Here is a 21,554-nt window from a genome sequence, read left to right as displayed (position 1 = left end):
AATTCACCAGAGCCAGAGCGGGGAACAGAGCAGGCAGAAGGACCGAAGTACACTGCTGAGGGGAGCAGCTGGCAGCAGGAGAGGTCTGCGTGCCATGTGGGACCCTCCTCTGGTGGCCGGGGAGCAGTCGGGGATCAAACTGGCGCTGCAGAGCCTGCGGGCAGCTTCTGAACCCAGCGCTCAACCGCTGCGCCACCAGGGAGGCCCAAGTACTTTTAATCATTATGTAATCACCATGCATGTCTCTTGTTATATATATATTTTTTAGCTGGAAATCAATTTTATCTAATATACATATGGCTGTACCTGATTTTGGGTCAGAGGCGGGGAGGTGCCATTTGCTTTTAAGATTGTTTGCCAACCATTTACTTTTAAGATTGTTTGCCAACCATTTACTTTGAACTTAAGTTCATCTTTGGAGCTCAGATTGGTCTCTTGACCTAACTGGCCACTCAGTGACTTTTGATTGGTAAGTTCAGCCCATTCACATTTAGGGTGATTGTTGATATGTGAGGATTTGTCACTGCCATTTAGCTTTCTTTTCTTTTCTTTTCTGTCTATTTCCTTGTGCAGGTTTTGGTGGATTTTCTTCTCTTCAAATTAGATAAGACAGCTCCTTTCAGCATTTTTTTTTTTTTCCAGAGGGACTGATGTCTGTAAACTCCTTTAGCTTCTGTTTTTCTGGGAAGGCCTTTATTTCTCTCTCACTTCTGAGAGTCTTGCAGGGTATAGTTTCATTGTCTGGGAATTTTTATCTGAAAGCATTTAAAATATGTCATTCTGAGCAACTTTACCTGTTTGTATGGTTGTGTCAAAGAAGTATGATATAAGTCAGGCGGAAGTACCCCTATAAGTTATCTGTTTGTTTGTTTGTTTTCTCTCACCACTTTCAGTGTTCTTTCTTTATCCTGAACTCATGGAAGTTTCATAACTGCATGTCTTGGTATAGGCATCTTTACATTTAGGTAGCCAGGTTTTCTTTTAGCTTCATGAACTTGCTTGTTTTGTTCCTTTCCAAGATTTGGGAAGTTTTCATTCTATTATTTCTTTGAACACAATCTCTGTTCTCCTCTCATTCCTTTTCCCTTCTAGAATACTCATTATTCTTATGTTCCCTTTCCCAATGGATTAAGAAAATTCTAGAAGTGTTTCTTCTTCTTTTTTTCTTCATGTCTCTTTCTTCCTCCACCCAGGACCTTTGTGAACTATCATCTTTGAGGTCACTGATTTGATTTTCCATTTGGTCTTGTCTTCTTCCAAAACTTTATCTAGAACTTTTAAAATTGTTTTTTTGATATTTTTGCATCTGTCATCTCTGTTATGTTCTTATTTAAACCATGAATTTGTATTTTCTGTCCATCAATTTTATTTCTCATGTCATTCATTTTTTTTCTCTCAGCTTTCTTCCAGTTTTCAATTTTTTTTTATCATGGCAATTTTGAACTCTGTATCTGATAGGAGGATAAAATCTTCCATGTTTTAGTGGTTGGATTCTGGAAGTCTGCTCCTTCCTTGTAATGACATTCCCTTGAGGTGTTAATGTGCCATGTATTATATTTTTCTGTCTCCCTGCACATGTCTCTCTCCTCCACTTGGCCCTCCTGTGTCTTCTTCTGAGTGTTCTATATATTCACCTGGCAGCTTAGCTCTGCCCCTCCTGAGGTGGGGCAGGGAACATGGAACCTCCCACTTTCATGGAGATTACTCTCCAACAAGTTCAGTCTTCAACATAAGTATGTGGTCATCACCATCTGAAGGCTTGATCTAGCTTGAATTGTTTGCCTTAACATTATTAAACTATTTAGATCATGACAACCCATGATCACGGATGGGAAGAACCAGTATAGTCAAAAATATTGACCTAGAGCAATATATCAATTTAACACAACCCCATCAAAATACCATCAATATTTTTCAAAGAAATTGAAGAAAAACACTAAAATTGTTATGGAGCCAAAAGAGGCCTCAAATAATAAAAGTATCCCTGAAGAAAAAGAAAATGGTGGCACCATGTTACCTGACTTTAAACTACTCTATAAAACAACAGTAATTAAAACAATATGATATTGGAATAAAAATAGACATAAGGATCAATGGATTGGAATTTAAAACCCTGAGGGCCTCCCTGGTGGTGTAGGTGTTAAAGACAGTGCTATTGCCAAGGTATCACCAGCCACTGCAGTACCAGTTTGATCCCCAGACAGCCAGGGAGCAACCCACATGGCACAGCTGACCTCTCCTGATTCACCCACTGCTTCCTTCAGCAGTGGATTTCAGTAGATCTGCCAGTTCTGCTCCCCACTCTCTCTGGCGAATCTTCTCACCCTCCTACTCCTCTGGCTTACACCCCAGTTCTTGTATGCCTAAATAAATACTTCTTTAAAAAAAAGAATTTAAAACCCAGAAAGAAATCCATAAACATATTAATACTAACTTTGTGATAAAGCAGCCATGACCATACAATGGGGAGTGGAAAGTCTCTTTAGCAAATGGTGCTGCGAAAAACAGACAGATACATGTAAAAGAATGAAGTTGGATCACTCCCTAATGCCTTACACAAAAATTAATTCCCACTGGATTAAAAATTTAGATACAGGGCCTACCCGGTGGCACAGCGGTTGAGCGCTGGGCTGCAAAGCTGCCCGCAGCCTCTGCAGTGCCAGTTCATTCCCTGGCTGCCTGGTGAGGGTCCCACATGGCGTGCAGACCTCTCCTGCCCCGCCCGCTGCTCCCGTCATCAGTGTACTTCGTCTGTCTGGCTGTTCTCCTCCCCGCTCTGGCTCTGGTGAATTCTCTCACCCTCCCGTGCTTCTGACTATACCCAGTGCTTGTATAAATAAATAAATAATTCTTTAAAAAAAATTAGATATAAGACCTAAAAATTAACATGTAGAAGAAAATACTAGTGATGTGTTCCTTGATATCAATGATAAAGATATTTTTTGAGATTTGACATCTATGGCAAGGGAAATAAAAGCAAATTTAAAAATTGTTATTAGGGCCTCCTGGTGGCACAGCAGGTTGAGCGCATTGCTGAGAAGCTGTCTGCAGCCTCTGTAGTGCAGGTTCGATTCCTAGCTGGCCAGGGAGCTACCCACATGGCTCAGCAGACCTCTCCTGTCTCTCCCGCTGCTCCCCTCAGCAGTGTATTTCAATCTGCCTGTTCTGCTCCCCACTCTGTCTCTGGTGAATCCTCTCACCCCCTGCACCTCTGGCCTGTACTCCAGTTCTTGTATAAATAAAAATAAATCTTTAAAAAAATTGTGATTACCTTAGATAAAAAGCTTTTACACAGTGAAAATGTAAGTCAATTTAAGAAGCATCCTACTGAATGGGAGATAACATTTACACATTATACAATCAACTGTTAGAGGGTCCTGATGCAAAAGAATGGGTCCTTTGCCCTCTATGGAAGAATTCTCCAGAGAGCTCTAGGTGTGGTTGAACCAGGTAAGGCTTTATTAGAGAGGGTCGTTCAGGAGGGAGCCAGTTTGGGAAAGTAGAATATAACCTGGCACTCTGAAGGAGTTAGGAGAAGATATTTGAAGGGTAAGTCCAGGAAGTGGGGAGGAAGAGAGCAAATTTATAGCTTGTTCTGTCTTGGGCTATGCCCAGGCACATTCCAACTTAGCATTTGTGCTCTCAGTTTTCTCTCTCCAAGAAATTGTGAGATAATCATTAATTAGCCTCTAATACTTTTTAATTTATCATGGCACCTTGTGGTCTGTGTGGTGGGTCCAATTGTTTGGACAGACTAGCCACTGCATGATTTAGTCCACCTGTTCAAACAGGCCCTGGGGCAACTCATCCTACCAGCTCATAGTTCCTTTTACCTGGGCTGTCTCACAATGAGGAGTTAATATTCAAGATATATGAAAAATGTATACAATTCAACAATAAAACTCCAAGTAACCAAATCATAAATGGGCAGTAGACCTGAACAGACAATCATCAAAGAGACTATCCAAAAGGCCAATAGATATATGGAATAATGTTCATCATCACTTTTAAAAAGGGATATTCAAGTTAAAAACCACAATGAGATATCATCTCATACTTGTGAGACTATCATATATTAAAAAGACACTCAGCAAGTACTGGACATGGAGAAAGTGGATCACTAATAAATTGTTGGTGGGAATGTAAACTGGTTTACATAACCATTTTGGAAAGTAATCTGATTTGCATAAAAACTTAGGATGGAAATACCATATGACTTAGCAATCTCACTCTTGGCATATAATCAAAGAACATGAGCCCATCCACTCAAAAAACTACTACACAATATTTATTGCAGCACTATTTACAATAGCTAGGATATGGAAGCAACCTAAATACCCATCAATGGAAAACTAAGTCAGAAAGGGGTGACATATCCACACCATGGAATACTATCCTGTCATAAAGAAACACAAAATGTCACCATCTATAGCAAAATGGAAATAATTCAAGGGAATTATGTGTAGTAAAGCAAGTCATTGTGACAAAGGCAAATATTGGGCATTTGCACAGTAGACAATTTGATGCATTAAAATATTTATAAAAACTAGCAGTCATTAATGAACAAAGGGAAGTTTCTGAGGTTAAAAGGGAGGGGGTATGGAGAAAGGGTCAATGGTGATATAAGGGATAGTCATAGGAATAAAAAATAATCATCATCAGGAACTTTGAAAAAAAAAGGAAATGTTTGCTTTAGAATATGAAGTAGGAATACTTAACCTGAGAAGCATGAATTTGTAAAGTGTCATGCATAGAATTCAAAGTGTCTGTATACTTGGATACAAAAAAAGACATCTTTTTTTCACTAACCTCCAATAGAATTTAGCATTTCATTCAATAATGCTGTAATAGGCAACCAAGCATGGAGGTATCCTAACAAACCTCTTAAAATACTGTTTATATTAATCACTAATTTGAACACCCGTAGTCATTTAACATGCTAATAGTTCAGATTAGTTAATGCATTGATAAAGAAACATGCATATTAAAATTAGTTTTTGTTTGTTTTTTAGAGTTGTAGGTAGTAAAGCCAGGACTTGAACTGGGGTACAGGCCAGAGGTGTGGGAGGTGAGAGGATTCACCAGAGACAGAGCAGGGAATAGAACAAGCAGATAGACCGAAGTACATTGCTGAGGGGAACAGCGGGCAAGTCAGGAGAGGTCTGCAGTGCCATCTGGGTAGTTCCCTGGCCTGGGATCAAACTCGCACTGCAGAGGCTGCAGACAGCTTCACAGCGCTGTGCTCAACTGCCTGCACCACCAGGAGGCCCTGTCCCAATCTCTTCTTATAATGATACCAGTCATACTGGATTAGAGTGTGCATGAAAGGCCTTATTTTACCTTATCTCTTTAAAGGTTCCAAATACAGTCACAATCTGAGCTATTGGGAGTTAGCAATTTAATATATGAATTTGGGGAGAGGTACAATTCAGCCTGTAACAGCAACTATCAGCACACCTAATTTTTGAACATTTCATCACCCTCAAAAGAAGTTCTGCTGGGCCTCCCTGGTGGCACAAGGGGTTAAAGAAGAGCACTATGAAGCTATCCACAGCCTGTACAGCATATGTTCAATCCCCTGGCTGGCCAGGGAGACCTGGCGCAGCAGACCTCTCCTGTCTCGCCTGCTGTTCCCCTCATCAGTGTATTTCAGTCAATCTGCCTGTTCTGCTCCCCACTCTGTCTCTGGTGAATCCTCTCAACACCCTCCACCCCACACCTTTGGCCTGTACCCCAGTTCCTGTATGCATAAATAATCTTTAAAAAAAAGAAATTCTGTTTCCATTTAGAGTTACAAGCTATCACTCTTCTGTCCCCAATCCCTGAGCAACCATTAATCTCTTTTCTGTCTCTAGATTTGTTTGTTCTGTAAATTTCATATAAATGGTATCACATGATACATGGTTTTTTCTTGACTAGTCAGTCATGGTGTCCCCTTTCATTCCTGATTTCAGGAATGAAAAGCATTCCCTCTTTTTCTTAGTCATTCTAGCTAAATTTTATTTTTTTCAAATAACCAACTTTTGGTTTCACTGATTTTCTGTATTGTTTTTCTGTTTCCTATTCCATTTATTTCTGTTTCAGTCTTTATTGTTTTCTTCCTTTTGTTTGCTTCGGGATTACTTTGTTCTTTTCTTGGTCTCCTAAAGTAAAAGGTCTTTGTTATTTTTAAATATGGGTAGGTGTTTATAGCTACAAAATTTTGTTTAAGCACTGATGTAGTTGCAGCTCATAAATTTTGATATGCTCTGATTTCATTTTCATTCAAGATATTTTCTAATTTCCCTTGTAATTTTTTCTTTGATCCATTTGTTATTTAGGAGTGTGCTGATTTACACATGTTTGTGAATTTCACAAATTTACTTGCTATTGATTTCTAATATCATTCCATTCCAAAATCAGAGAACATACTTTGTGTGACTTCAATCCTTTTGAAGGATTTATGCTTTATAGCTTGGCACCTGGTCTGTCATGGAAAGTGTTTCAGAAAAAGTAGCATTTTGATGCTGTCGGATGCAGTGTTCTACAGACGCTAGGATGCTCTTTTAAAATGCAGGGATTTTCCTTTACTTTATGCTCCCTAAAGAAGGTTCATTACTTTGAGTGGGTAGGTGGGTGTGCCGAAGGCAGCTGTAATCTGCAGCTTCAATAAATGCCCCACAATTTTTCTGCGTAGTACCCAAAGTCAGGAACCTATAGCCCCACATGGCGTCCACTTCTGGGTCCTTTGATGTAATTATTACCTGTGAGAAATTGTGGTGGTGTCATCGACTGCTCGGATAAATTTTTCTATTGCTCTAGTCTTGCTGCCAGGTCAGCAGAAAGGCAAATCTGCGTTCTCAGACTAGGCTTCCGGCTTATTCGGCCTGGGCCACAAGGCGGAGGGATTGGGTATTAGTAGCGTCACGTGGTCCGTGCCTGGATGATGGCGGGCGCGGGGGAAGATTCGCGAGCGCTGTTCGGGGCTGGCGTCCGCGCGGCGCTGGAGGCCTGGCCGGCCTTGCAGGTAAGTGGGGCAACGGATGGGGATAAAGGTTAGAGCCTGGGAGAGAAAAGGAATTGGCGGGGCAAAGGCTTGGCTGAGCGACGTAAACTACGAGCCCCAACGCCACCCTAAACGGACTCCCAGGTTGACGTGGTGGCCATGGGCCTGTGTTTGCAGATTGCTGTGGAGAACGGCTTCGGGGGAGTGCACAGCCAGGAAAAGGCCGAGTGGCTGGGGGGTGCTGTGGAGGAATACTTCTTCCGCAATGGTGAGTGAAGGCACTGCGACTTGTCAGTGTGGGGCCAGGGGAGTCGGGTACTGGACCGCTTGCACTTCCTCTTGAGCTGTTGTGGGTTGATACCTGAGGGCGAGGTGGAATGAGTACAGGGTTTGAAACCTTGTAGAATGTGCCACTGACTCATGATATTACACTGGACAAGTCATTTTACCTCCCCAGACTGTTTCCTAATTCCCAGCATGAGCATGAAACTTTTAGTACATCTCAATTTGGCCGCCCCACATTTTAAGTGTTCAGTAATCACATCTGGCTGTTTGTCTTGCGGGTCATGTAAGTCCTTGTCTTGCGGGCCCTGCGGAGGAGCTTTTGCATAGTGTGATTTTTAGAAAATTCTTCATTCAGTTTTTCAGTCTTAGACATGACAATAGGCAGAGTTCTTTTCTGAAGGAAGCTTACCATCTAGTGAGGGATCCAAACGAATAAATGGGCATTTACACACAGGGTTATAGGTGTTGTGATATAAGGGGCTCAGGGTATTCAAGTTCACTAGGTAGGGGAGGCAGAGAAGGCAACACTCAAATTCTGTGGTATAAGGAGATATGTTATATTTGGAAAGTGGCAAGGATGTGGTTGCTTGCATGTGGATTGCGGCTTGGAGGAATAGTAAAGAATGAAGTCGAAGGTTGGGGAGGCCCCTTGAAAAGGTACTAGGAAGGGACTAAGAAGACCTTTATGTGTCTTTGATTTTATCCCTTAGGCCAGTGTTTGCCAAAATGCATGCTATGGAAGACTAATTCCATTTAGATGTTCAGTGAAGAAAAAGTGCCAATCATGTTATGCAAGAAAAGCTCTTTAATTCCTAAAGAGTCACAATATCATTAACATATTAAAGGCTTGGATAAAGATAAGAACCACCAAAAAGAAACCTGTTTGCCTTTTTTCCCATTAGCTGTCTATGGATAGCTCCCCATAAACCCAGCAGATTATGAAACACTGCAGTGGGTAATAGAAATTCGTGGGCAGGTTCTAAGATCAGTAATAGGGTGGTATTTGCTAGCTAGAAAGTTCAGAAAATAAGCAGGATGAAGCATTGACTAGATAGGGAAAGATGATGATTAGGCAGTTTCTGTCTAGAAAATGATGAGGCCTGAAGAAGGGCAGTGGCAATGGTCATGAAAAGGTGGATTAGGGCCTTGGAGATTGTTTGGCTATAGAGTAGGAAGGAAAAGGAGGCAGGTTTCTGGATTAGGTATCTTTTGAGGGAGTTAAAGCAATCCTGAAGGATGAGAAGTGGGTTTGGAAGGTAAAGTGATGAGTCTGGCTTTGGATATGGTGGTTCTGGGGTACCCGTGAAACAGGCAGAGAGTTGGAAATGGATTTGGGAGATATTAAGTTAGAGTGGTAAGGAAAGGCAAGGGAGTGAAATGAGCTCTCCCAGAGGGCAGAAGGCAATGAGCTTTGTGGAAAACTTCCTTGAGTTATTCTTTAATTCAGAAAAAGAAAGAGCATGGCTCCATAAGGTAACTGAAGCTCAGACAGGAGGGCTAAGCCATTAGGATGTTGGCTTAGGATGTTGATGTCAAGGCTATGATGACTTCATTATTGCAATACTTGCATCCATTACTTCTTACCCATTCCGTTGGTCTGTGGCTTCCTTTATCAGTCAGTGGAGCCAAGGTTGTGAAGGGTCTCTATACTTCAAAAACTTCAGCTTTTAAGTGATGGAAATTAACATGGATTTTGGGTTTCCCCTGTGCTCAGCGTTGTGTTAGATAACTCTTCATAACAGACCAGCTACTGTTAGTCCCACTTTTCAGATGAGAAAACAGGCTCAGAGATAATAACTTGCTGAAGGTCACAGAGAACACCAGTTAAGATACGCCAGATCCAAGTGCAGGGCTGGATGCTGTGTGAATAGAGGGTTTGGTAGGGTGCAGGAAATTGGAAATCAGGTATTTATATTTAGTGTTTTTTTTTAACCATATTAAAACCTGGAATGCAGAGAACTTGAGTGAAATAAAGAGTCACTCTTTGGGCCTTTATCCACCCACTAGATATGGACTCAGGTATTGAAGAGTCATAGGCAGCAGTGATTAATTTGACTGGTCTTTGATCAAAGTGTCCTTTCCTACTCAGCTGACTTAGAGATAGATGAGGTGGAAGACTTCCTTGGTGAGCTCATGACCAATGAATTTGACACGGTTGTGGAGGATGGCAGCCTGCCCCAGGTAAGCCTGTTTTGGACACAACTGCCATCTCCTATCCTGCAGTTTTTTCCTTCAACTGTCTTGTTTTGGGCTGGCTCTTGATTTTAGCCACTCTTTTCTTAAGTACTGCACAACTTCCTATGACTCTCTAGTGCCTAGAGGAGAAGGTCTAGTTTTCCTAGCCTTCCCAAACCCCTTTATTTCTCTTCGTACATCATTCTCAGCCAGTTCAGTTCTTCACCCCCATCCCAGTGGCAGATCTAGCCAGGTACATTTCCACCTTTGCCTCCCCCCACTGGGATTGCCTTCCTTTTTATTTTCTACTGTTCAAACCCAGTTCTAGTGCTTTCCCTGGTAAGAGGCCCTACTTCAGTGCTTCAGGCATTTATCTAAGCCCTTCATATGTGGTTGCTTCATTAGTGAACTCCTTGGGGAGAAAAGAACCCAATTCTCTTCTGGTAGATTCCAAACTGCTCCCTGCTCTTGCTGCAAACATGGGCTGGTTGTGTTGTAGGTTCTCTGGAAAAGCCTAGCTAGTTGGATGTTTTTTTGGTAGGTGAGCCAACAGCTGCAGACCATGTTCCATCATTTCCAGAGGGGTGATGGGGCTGCTCTGAGGGAGATGGCCTCCTTTATCACCCAGAAGAAGTGCAGTGTCAGAGCCACTGCACTTTCGACAGCCAGAGAGACTGATGAGGATGATGCAGATGGTGTGGAGGAGATGGAGGTAAAAGGGGTGCCCCTTGTGTGGGGGGATGTAGATATTCTTGATTTTCTGCGAGGTCAGCTAGTTTAATAAAGAAGTGATTGGGTAAGTGGTGGTAGTGGTTGTATTATACAGAGAGGATGGGGAACTTTCCTAAGGACACAGTCCTGGCAAAGCTGGGAGGGTGGTCTGGGTCTCCAGGGGCCATAGTTGGAAGGTATTGTATTTAGCTTTCTCTTGTATTTCTCCTCCAGGTCACAGCTACAGTTGATGGGGCAGCAACAGGTGGGGTTGGCCCCCAGCCTGAACCAGAGGGTCCAGACTCCCAGACTATTAAGGAAGAAGATATAGTGGAGGATGGCTGGACCATTGTCCGGAGAAAGAAATGAGTGGGGCTGGAAGTGGTTTGGGCTTTTGTTTGCTGATTATTTTGAGATTGTATGTAGGGTTTTTTTGAGGGTTGTGAACCCCTGAACTGGTTACCCCATCCCTACTTTCTCCCAGTTCCCCTGTCCAGTTCCCTCCAGGGGAAGAAGAGGCCTAAGGTCCTTGGTCTTGGGGGTGACGAGACCTGTTTCACCACCCGCCTTGGCTCTTAAATTATCAACTGAGTGAAGAGGCCTGTTTTCTCAGAACAGTGCCTTTTCAGGTATAGACACTGTGAAGAGGGAGAGACGAGTGGGTGTGGCTGGAGGAGAAGCTCAATGCTGGTTACAGTGAGCAAGTGGATTTGCGAAGGGAGAGGGCCAGGCTGAGAACCAATATTCCTGCTGGATCAGGAGTGGTGAGATGAACATGCCAACAGAAGAGAAATTAGTTGGAAGATGTGAAAGACAGTAGCTGTGGTATCTCTCTTCTTTCTCCTTCCACCATATACTGAGAGAAGCTGTGTTGTACCCCTGCCCAGTACTTGGAATTTGCCAGAGCACTCCTTTCCTGCAGCCCAGCCTCCAACCTTTAAAGTCTAATACCGTGGCTAGATTGGGGACTGGACTTTGTTTTCTCTTCCATCTCTTTTCTAAACTCTTCATCTCATCCCACTCAAGTCCAGGGATGAGGCTTAAGACCTCAATAAATAATACCTTACTGTTTAATATGTGGCTTTACCTGTGAATAACCTTGGAATCGGTCTACAGTAAATTGAGCTCAGCAAGGGAGCAGTTTCTGGGCCTACCCTAGCAGCCTGGTATTTTGGACAAACACATGGAGCACAGCAGCGCTCTGAAAGTTTCTGTAAGCCTGAAATAAACTGTATTTTTCTTTAAAAAACAAAGAGTATCCACTGTCTTCCCCCCCACCCAATCCCACCCCTGTTCCCCTGTCCTGCCCAGTGGCCCTGCCATGGGTCTGGACGATAAAATACTGGGTACCTTTGGGGCTGATAGAAACTGTAAGCCATGGAAGAGGCAGGAAGGGTCTGGTCAGCACCCCACATGAAGACACTGGCTAAAGAGGCAGGAGTAGGCCGGGGCTATGGGCCAGTGGCAGACATGGCACTTAACCAGATCTGCCCCCCCACCAATTTTGGGGGGGAATTGGGTGGAAGCAGGATCTGTAGGGTATTGATGAGGGAACATGGCCTAATTCAGATGGGTCTAGCAACAGCTTCCACCCTCCCAGGGAATGGGTTAAAAAAATTAACATCACTGTAGGAATATTTTTAAAAAGCTCACGCTTTGTGAAAAGATGAATTAAAAAACCCGAGACCCAGCATTCAGGATTGAAAGTGCCCATAATGGGAGTTCAAGTATTGACTGAGCTGGGAAGAGGAGGCTGGGGCCCCCAATTGAACATGAGCAACTCGAGTGTGGGGCAAAAGGGCCTCAGTTATCCCCAAACCGTCTAGGTCTTGTCTCGGGTTTGGGGAGGTTCGGGTGGTTCAGCAGTGGCTCCTGAAGCTGCCACTGATGCCTCCTCCATCTCCTTGTCCTCAGACAGTATGGGCCCTGGGCAGAATGTGTCCCCACGGCCTGCCCGGCCCAGTACAGCCATCCAGCGCTGCTGTAACTCCTCTGTCTCAGGGCTGAAGTACCAGCTCAGATGGCTCTGGGTGATCTTGAAAACATGCCGCCTGTCAGGCCTCTCCCCTGCATCAGGAGGCCCCACCTCAAAGCCAATGAGGGGCAGGCTGCGTTGAGCTTTCACATCCTGTGGAACAGACACAGCAAAGGTCATCTTGGGCCTAGGCTTCTCAATGGTTTTTTATCTACTCTTCCCCTCCCCTGCTTCAGAACCTTACATTGCATCACTTATAGCAAGAGGAAAATATCTGAATTGATGGTAGAATGAAGGCTATTTCAAATGCCTACTTCTATACACATCCAAAACCAACTGAGTTGATCTCTAGCAATATACCAAATAATGTATTTAGTAAGCTATTGCCCTCATCTGCTTGATTTTCCTTACTCCAAACTGGACCAATCAGTGTCCAGTCCCCACTCAGGTTTCTTCCAGGAAGCTAGGCCCCCAATTTACTCCAGTTTCCCCTATCTATGTTGGCCTACAATCACTTCTTGTCTCTAGCTGGTCTTTGTCTCACAGAGTGGGAGATTCTGATTTCCCCTTAGGCTCAACATGCCCTCCAAGGCAAGGGAGACGTAAAGGACTGAGGGGGTAAGGAGCTGCCTGATTTTGTTAGGTGGCTGAAAGGACCCAAAGGAGTAGGATGCATACCTGAGGGGCTCCATAGATGTACAGCACCAAGGGTTCATTCTCAGGGACCACGAACCAGGCCTTGTGCCACCCTTTCCCGCCCTTCTCCATGTAGTGCAGGAAGCTGCAGATGACGCTGTTTTCTGCAGCCACTGAGGCCTGTTTCTGTGGCCAGAGACATGGGGAGCATAAGTGTTGATAGAAGGCTCAGCCTGGCTACTCCCTCAGCATAGGGATTGTTATTCTCATATCTCAGATGAGGATGCTGAAGCTCAGCTGGCAGGACTGATTTGCCCAGTGTTACCCAGTGAAGCAGTAAATTTAAAGCCAGGCTTGTCTGCTGAACTTGAGACATGGCTGCTGACTTAAGAGTGATGGAAGTATACAGCTCTCAGTGGCCGGGGGGCGGGGCATCTAAATGCCAGTCAGGCATTCTTCCATCAGTTCATTTATTCCTCAAGTCATTTATGCATTTACTGCTCATCTTTTGCTCATGATTCATCACACATCCATTCCCTCATAATTAGAGGCCACTCTGCATTATGGTTAAGGTGCCTGGCACAGAAAAAGCACTCACTTTATATGTTAAAAGAATACCTTGAGGGCTTCCCTGGTGGTGTAAGGGGTTAAGTCTCAGCACTATGAAGCTCTCCGCAGCCACTGCAGCACGAGTTGGATTCCTGCCTAGGGAGCTGACCCATATGGTGCAGCAGACCTGTCTCACCTGCTGCTCCCCTCAGCAGTGTATTTAAGTCAATCTGTCTGTTCTGTTCCCCACTCTGTCTCTGGTGAATCATCTCACTTCCCACACCTCTGGCTCTACCCCAGTTTTTGTGTGCATAATTAAATAAATCTTAAAAAACCTAGATTTGGTGAAAAAAAAAAAAAGGCCAAAATTATATGTGCAAATGCCTAGAAAGAGGCTGGGTAAATGCTTATAGCAGTAATCCCGGGGTAGGAAGAAATAATGTTTTCAATATTTTTATATTATTAAATTTTCTTCAGTGTCCCTAACCTATTTGTAATAAGAATAGGTAATTTGTTAATTTAGAAAAAGCCCAGCTCGGGCCTCCCCTGGTGGCGCAGCGGTTGAACGCTGGGCTGCAAAGCTGCCTGCAGCCTCTGTAGCGCCGGTTTGATCCCCGGCCACCAGCAAGGGTCCCACATGGTGGGATCTCTCCTGCAGCGCCCACTGTTCCCCTCAGCTTTGTATTTCATCAGTCTGCCTGTTCTGTTCAGTCTGCCTGTTCTGTTCCCCGCTCTGGTGAATTCTCTCACCCTCCCGCGCTTCTGACTGTACCCAGTGCTTGTATAAATAAATAAATAAATCTTTAAAAAAATAATAAAATAAAAAAATAAAAATGAAAAAAGCCCAGCTCTACCACTCAGTGGTTGTGTGACTTGGGCAAACAACCTCTCTGGGCCTCAGTTTCCTCATTTGTAAAACAGAGATAATGAAATCGGTACTTTAGTTACTGCGAGGATCAAATGTCTAAAGCACTTAAATTACTACCTTTCATTCACTCTTGCATTCATTTTACTGCAGCCTGGGTCACTTGTTCAGTGGATGCATATGGCACCTTATGGTTTCTGAGATGCCCAGGCCTCAGTCACACTGGGTGGGTGGCTGGGGCCTGGGTTGTGCATGTGGGAGGGTTAGTTAGGGGTGTGGCTCTTACCTCCAGGATGGATCTCCGGCGCTGGGGCGTATGCTGGCTACAGGCTGGGCTGCTCCCAGGCATCCCATGCAATGCCACATAACAATCAGTACACACACGATTGGAGCGGTTGTTGTCATAGATGAGGCGGGCCCGGAACTCTGAGCACTTCCCACAAACCACCTGGGGTGACAAGTAGGCAAGAGCAGCTTGTTTCTAGTTGGCCTTCTGTTGCAGTTTACCAACTTCCACAGTGGACTTACAGCCTTCCCCCTCTCAGAGGGTGCCCATTCAGAAACGGGTCTTTGGGCTGCTAGTCTGCCCCCTCCCTAGCTCTGCCCCTGCCTCCCAACACTCACATGCCCACAGGCCTTGCAGTGGTGCCTGCGTTTGGTGATGGAATTGAAGGGCTCCTGGCAGCGCATGCACATGGTGACTTCCTTTTCTCGAATGGGTGTAGGTGCCCGCTTCCCAAGATCCACGTTCTGGAGAAAGGGCCAGGTCTCAGGTGAGAGACAGCTACTCCTCAGCCCAGCCCAACACAGACAGCCCTTGCCCCTACCCCAATGTTTGGGTCATCATTTTGGGTGGGGAAGGGGGAGTAGACACATCCAGAATACCTGCTTTTGAATCCTGCTTCTACCCCTACCTCACTGTGCTACTGAAGACATGTCACTTCCTGGGCCTTGGTATCCCAGTGATTTCTCCATGACCCTACCAACAAAAGACTGCTTCTGGCCTATCTGGTCCTTATTCTCTGAGAAGGGGAAAGGAGCATCTCAAGTAAGGTGGGGGACTTTGAGGGATGTCTAGAAAGGGTCCTAGTGAGAAATCTTACTGGAGAGTTAGGGGGTGTGTCTTCATCTTCCCTGTTTGTTGAGTTCAACAGTTTGAAGGTTTCCAGCGTCTGTTCATGTTTTATGAGGGTGGAATTGATGGCCTGGGGGGAGGTGTTAAAAAAAAAAGGTCAGATCACCCCATAACCCACACATTTTCACCCTCACTTCATCTTCCAATGACTAACTTAGAATCAGAAAATTTGGATTCTAGGTTCAGCAGTGCTCCTTGCTAGGCATATGGTTTTGATTTGGAAAGGGACTTTCCAAATCCAAGTCTGTTTTTATAGTTGTGAAATGTGGTTCGGGTGGGGGTAGGCAGTGGCTGAAAATCTTCAGAAGGCCTTCCTGGCCACTGTCTGGGTTTATGGTTTTACAAGGCTTAACTCACTGGGGTTATAGTCTCAGAGGAATCAACTTTCTAAAAGGAGAATTTGAGAGTTGGTTTAACCCCTGGACCTCCAGTTTGCTTATCTGTAAAATGGGAATGGTTAAGTTTGTTGGAAAGCAGCTGTCCAGACTCATTTTGTTAAGATGAGTTTTAGGGGTGCCTCGCCTGGTGGTGCAGCGGTTGAGCACTGGGCTGCAAAGCTGCCCACAGCCTCTGCAGCACCGGTTTGATCCCCGGCCACCAGCGAGGGTCCCACGTGGCACGCAGACCTCTCCTGCCGTGCCCGCTGCTCCCCTCAGCAGTGTATTTCGTCGGTCTGCCTGTTCTGTTCCCCACTCTGGTGAATTCTCTCACCCTCCCGCACTTCTGACTGTACCCAGTGCTTGTATAAATAAATAAGTAAATAAATCTTAAAAAAAAAAAAGATGAGTTTTAGGGGAGAGTCCACCAACATCTATGAGACCTGTTAATATTCCTCCAGCCCCCTACCACAAAGCCTTCTTGGATGTTACCTGGACCCAGTCTTTCTTTTCCTCTTCAGTCCTGTGCAGAGGGGTGGGGGAGAGGGGAGAAAGAAAGATGCTGGGTTAGGCAGACCAACCAAAAGCAACTGTAGTGATAAAGAGCAGGTGTTTTGGAGTCAGACAGACCTGGATATAACTTTGTTCCTTCACTTATTACTTGTGTGACATTAGTGAAGTCACTTAGCCTGTCTAGGTTTATTTATTCAACAGCTACTTTCCAGATTCTGTGAGGAAACTGAGCTCATAGTCTAGTGGGGTAAATAGACAAGGATGACCCAGGGGTATCAGTGCTGTGACAGTGACAATACTGCTGAGGAACCCTGAAAAGATCTGTCCTAGCCTAGAGTTTGGATGAGGGTTGCTAAGGAAAATTCCTTCAAGGAGGTGTTAGGCTTCAGGTAGAGGGGTATAGGTGAAGTGTGTGTTTAAGAATATGAAACAAACAAGAAACCATAAATATTGCTGCTGGAATATCAAGTTTGGGGAAAAAGGGCTGTTAATTACTTTTTTTCATTTTCTCCATTTTTAAAATGGAGATGATATATAATTATCAGTCACAGTAATTCTGAGTAGTAATGAGGTTACTTGTAAAATGCCCAACATAATCCCTGGTGTGTTACATACTCAATCGGTGTGTATTTACCCTGTGGTCTCCAAGGCTCCTCAGTGCAGTCCCATCAACTACTCACTAGGTATGGTACATAAGTTCTTCTACATCTGCATCCACATCCCTTCCACACTCCAGACATCAAATGCATTTTCTAGTAGGAAAATCTTACAACATCCTTAGAATCACTTTGTAAAAAATTAAGGATGTGAATTAATATTTAGCTACAAGAATGGCCATTTCAATGCTATTTATCATGGTGAAATGGAAGCTGCCAATAAAGGGAAATTGGGGGAAAAAAAGAAATGATGCTATAGCATTACTGCCAGAGAACATTAATGATATAGAAAACTTTTAACATGTTAAGTTTGAGTATAACATACTCGGTTGTCAGAAAAGTCATGATGCATTTTTGCTTCAAAAACAGAAAAAAATACATCAAGACTTTTCCAACAACTGGATAAATAAAACACATTCCCTTTTTTTAAAAAGCATATATGTCACATGAGTTTACACTTGTCAAAATTCATCCATGGTACCATTAAGACCTATGCATTTCACTGTGAAAATCTTGCCTAAAGAAAAGGAGAGGGGGGCCTCCCTGGTGGTGCAGCAGCCTCTGCAGCGCAGGTTTGCTCCCTGGCTGCCAGCGAGGGTCCCACATGGCATGCAGACCTCTCCTGCCGCGCTCACTGCTCCCCTCAGCAGTATACTTCGTCAGTCGGCCTGTTCTGCTCCCCACTCTGGCTCTGGTGAATCCTCTCACCCTCCCATGCTTCTGACTACACCCAGTGCTTGTATAAATAAATAAATAAATCTTAAAAAAAAAAGAAAGGGAAAGGAAAGGGGCCTCCCAGGTGGTGCAAGGGGTTAAGCACGCACTGTGAAGCTGTCTTTGCAACCTCTGCAGCATGAGTTCGATCCTGGCCTGCCAGGGAGCTACCCACATGGTGCAGCAGACCTCTCCTGTCTAGCCCGCTGCTCCCCTCAGCAGTGCGTTTCAGTAGATCTGCCTGTTCTGCTCCCCACTCTGTCTCTGGTGAATCCTCTCACCCCCCCACACCTCTGGCCTATACCCCAGTTCTTGTATGCATAAATAAATAAATAAATTTTTTTAAAGACTTATTTATTTATTTGTTTGTTTGTTTGTTTGTGTATTTATTTATTCAAGCACTGGGTACAGTCAGAAGCGCGGGAGGGTGAGAGAATTCATCAGAGCCAGAGCAGGGAACAGAACAAGCAGACTGATGAAATACACTGCTGAGGGGAGCAGCAGGTGCAGCAGGAGAGGTCTGTCATGCCATGTGGGACCCTCGCTGGTGGCCGGGGATTGAAAAGGCGCTGCAGAGGCTGCGGGCAGCTTCGCAGCCCAGCGCTCAACCGCTGCACCACCAGGGGAGGCCCTAAATAAATATTTTTTAAAAAAGGAGAGAGGGGTCTCCCTGGTTTCACAGGAGTTAAAGACCGCACGAGTTCCATCCCCGGCCAGTCAGGGAGCTACCCACATGGCACAAGAGACCTCTCCTGTCTCGCCTGCTGCTCCCCTCAGCAGTGTATTTCAGTACATCTGCTGTTCTGCTCCCCACTCTCTCTGTGAATCGTCTTACCGCCCACACCTCTGGCTTACACCCCAGTTCTTGTATGCATAAATAAATAAATCTTTTTAAAAAAAGAGGAGAGGCTTTTCCCACCATGTTTCCTGCTGCCATAATGGTGCACAAGAATGTCTTAGCAGATGCTCTCAAGAATATCAATAACCCTAAAAAGAAAAGCATTAGGCTATGCTCCAAAGTCACTGTCCAGTTTCTAACTCTGATGATGTAGCATTGTTATAGGAATCAATTTGAGATCATTGACAGTCACAGAACTGGGAAAATTGTTATGAACTTCACAGGCAGATGAAACAAGTGTGAGTGTAAATGTCCCCGATTTCGTATACAACTCAAAGATCAAGAAAAATGGCAGAATAACTGCTCTCATCCCTGTCAGTTTCGTTTCATTGTACTGACAGCCTAAACTGGCATCATGGACCATGAAAAAGCAAGATGAAAACACACAGGAGGGAATATCATGGAGTTCTTTATCTAAGGATGTAAAACATGTTCAAATAACATATGTGACCCAATGGAGAAAAAAGGAGTGTATATTCAATAAATATTGAATTTTAATTTAAGATATATAGACCAAAGTCATTAGGGGTGAGGTGTAATGTCTACAATTTGCTTTGAAATGCATTAAAGTATCAGTTGGATTGATTAGTGGGTAGATGAAAGAATAGATTTGTGATAAAGTAAGTACAGCACAATGTTAACACTTGATGGAATCTATATTAGACACACATACATACACATGTGAATAGAGAAAAGGCCTGAAAGAATTCTGCTAACACATTAGCACTGGTTATCCCTGGATGGGATTGCACTTTATTCTGATGGTATTATTTTTTTAAAATTATTTTAATTTATATTTTCTGATTTGTAATTTCTTTGCAGTGAGCAATACTGCTTATGATTTCCCCCTCTCAAACTGTATTGATTTGCCACTCATTTACATAACTATGATTCTGGGAGTACAACTTCACACCTCCATATGTATACATGCTTTAATCACCCTCTTTACCAAATAACCAGTGCTACAACCCTATCACAGTCCCTCCTCTATTCCCTCTTTCCTATCCCCACCCCTTCTGGTATAGTTTTCACAGTCTAAGAATTATTCTTGTTGCTTTACCAGTTTGTCTTCTTTGGTTATTTATTTTCCGCAAATGGCTGAAATTTTCATTTGTCTTTCACACTCTAACTTATTTCACTTAGCATAATCACCTCATGAAAACATCACTTATTGTGTAGGAAATGCAAATCAGAACTACAATGAGATATCACCTCACTCCTGTGATAACAACCTATACCCCCCCAAAAAAAAAGGAAACAAAAACTGTTGGCGAGGATGTTAGAGAAGGATGTGGAGAAAAAAGGACCACTCATCCACTGTTGGTGAGAATGTAATTTGGGGCAGTCTCTGTGGAAAAAGGTATGGAATTCCTCAAAACAAACAAACAACAACAACAAAAAACAAACAAACAAGGAAATACCACATGATCCAGTAATCCCACTGTGGTTATTTGCCCAAAGAATTTGAAAACATTAAAACAAAAATATTTATGCACTCCTACATTCATAGCAGTATTGTTCACAATAGCCAAATTATGGGACCAACCTAAGCGACCACTGACAGACAACTGGATAAGGAATTTATGGAATATATACTCAATGGGATACTAATCAACTATTTAAAAAGGATGAAATAGTGCCTTTTGGGACAAAATGGATGGATCCTGAGGTGATTATGCATTTGACTTTTAAGAGCCACAATAGTGTTTTTGGTGATGCATGCTGAAGTATGTAGGTGCAAAGTGTCCTATTTGTACTTTACATCAAAAGATATATATGGTAAAATGTCAATAGATACAAACTTCTATGTCAGTGATTCTATACCCTGGTGCACACATTAAAATCACTTGGGGAATTTTAAAAACTTCCCATATTCAGGCTATATCCTAAACAAATTAAATCACAGTCTCCAGTGGTGGGTCCCAGACATCATTTTTTAAAAGCACCTGACATCAGCAAAAACTCTTTTGTAAAAACAATTTAAATAAAGACATTACATCTAATAGTTACAATTAAAAAAGTGATACTATCAATTTCGTATCTGAAAATATTTGGTGATGGATTTGTCAGAATTTTTTAGAAAAAAAGATGAAAATTTTATAATATTAAATAATATTTAATATAAATATTAAAAATAAATTATCTAATGGCACTCTTTGATATAAAATTTACAATAAAGACACACACTAAAAAAAAAAAATAAAAAAATAAAAGCACCTGAGCTGCGTCACCAAGGTTGAGAACCAGTTGTCTAAATGGTGGGCATATGGGTATTTGTGACATTTCTACTTTTCTGGATGTTTGAAAATTTTCATTAAAAATTTTTTAAGGGCAATAAAAACCTTTGCAAAGCAAACCCTCCATGTCTTTTTCTCTGCCATTAGGAGGAAATCCTACACTGCTCATGCACCCCCTGGGCCCAACATCCCACTACAGCCCCTCCATCCCAGCCTCCCAGCAGACCTTAAGTCTGTGCTTGTCCCTCAGGCCAAGCTGGATTGGGCCCCATACCTACTCTCCCATGGATGTGCCAGTCACTGGATTTTTTCTCCATCTCTCCAACTGCAGGTCTCTAGGATACTCTCTCAGTCTCCCAGAGCCTGAGACCCAACTCTTAGATGACATCCTCCAGGATACCCTGCAGCCTATATTTATTTCTCTCTTCCTCTCTTATTTTAGAATTTTCAAGCATACAGAAAAGCAAGACAGCATATTTACAATAAATATATCCACCATATAGGTTCAAAAATTTATTATCTTGCCCTCTTTATATATATATATATATACACACACATACATGAATACATGTATGTATATATGTGTATACATATATGTTTTGGTTAATTAACCATGTAAAAAATATATGGCAACACTAACTCCTCAGCATGCACCACCAAAAACTAAGGCCATTCTCGTAATAACCACTCTACCATTATCACACCTGAGAAAGTAAGCAATACTCCCCCAATATAAAATACTCAGTTTACATTCAGATTTCCCCTGTTGTGCTACAAATGTCTCTCTCTTAGGGTTGTTTTTCTCAAACAACCTATCATGGACTAAACATTGTACTTGGTTGC

The 21,554-nt window shown here is 43.2% G+C and overlaps 2 protein-coding genes and 1 pseudogene across 2 annotated transcripts in view; 2 read left to right on the top strand and 1 right to left on the bottom strand.

Moving 5' to 3' along the window:
• Window positions 1-6,896: 6,896 nt before the first annotated feature.
• On the top strand, window positions 6,897-14,089 carry TSR2 (TSR2 ribosome maturation factor). The gene is made up of 5 exons (XM_037512348.2): window positions 6,897-7,006; window positions 7,163-7,253; window positions 9,360-9,451; window positions 9,987-10,157; window positions 10,391-14,089. Exons 1-5 carry the CDS (start codon window positions 6,923-6,925, stop codon window positions 10,523-10,525), a joined length of 573 nt encoding a protein of 190 aa, XP_037368245.1. The 5' UTR covers window positions 6,897-6,922; the 3' UTR covers window positions 10,526-14,089.
• FGD1 (FYVE, RhoGEF and PH domain containing 1) overlaps window positions 11,368-21,554 on the bottom strand; it is a 41,255-nt gene continuing 31,068 nt past the window's right edge. The window contains 6 exon segments of the mRNA XM_037512347.2: window positions 11,368-12,284; window positions 12,810-12,953; window positions 14,468-14,629; window positions 14,806-14,931; window positions 15,285-15,386; window positions 16,186-16,216. Coding sequence (XP_037368244.1) covers window positions 11,979-12,284; window positions 12,810-12,953; window positions 14,468-14,629; window positions 14,806-14,931; window positions 15,285-15,386; window positions 16,186-16,216 — 871 coding nt within the window. The 3' untranslated portion in view covers window positions 11,368-11,978.
• On the top strand, window positions 18,368-18,938 carry LOC119246133 (40S ribosomal protein S15a-like; annotated as a pseudogene).

The sequence above is a fragment of the Talpa occidentalis genome, unplaced genomic scaffold, assembly GCF_014898055.3.
Source record: "Talpa occidentalis isolate TD23 unplaced genomic scaffold, MPIMG_talOcc4v2.1 talOcc4.15, whole genome shotgun sequence".
NCBI lineage: Eukaryota > Metazoa > Chordata > Mammalia > Eulipotyphla > Talpidae > Talpa > Talpa occidentalis.
Note: the sequence above shows the minus strand (reverse complement) of the source record. Positions and strands in the feature narration are given on the sequence as shown.

Coding starts and splice junctions, on each gene's coding strand:
- TSR2 (XM_037512348.2), top strand. CDS start 6,923: ATGATGGCGGGCGCGGGGGAAGATTCGCGAGCGCTGTTCGGGGCTGGC. Junction 7,254..9,359: donor GGAATACTTCTTCCGCAATG/GTGAGTGAAGGC, acceptor TTTCCTACTCAG/CTGACTTAGAGATAGATGAG. Junction 10,158..10,390: donor ATGGTGTGGAGGAGATGGAG/GTAAAAGGGGTG, acceptor TTTCTCCTCCAG/GTCACAGCTACAGTTGATGG.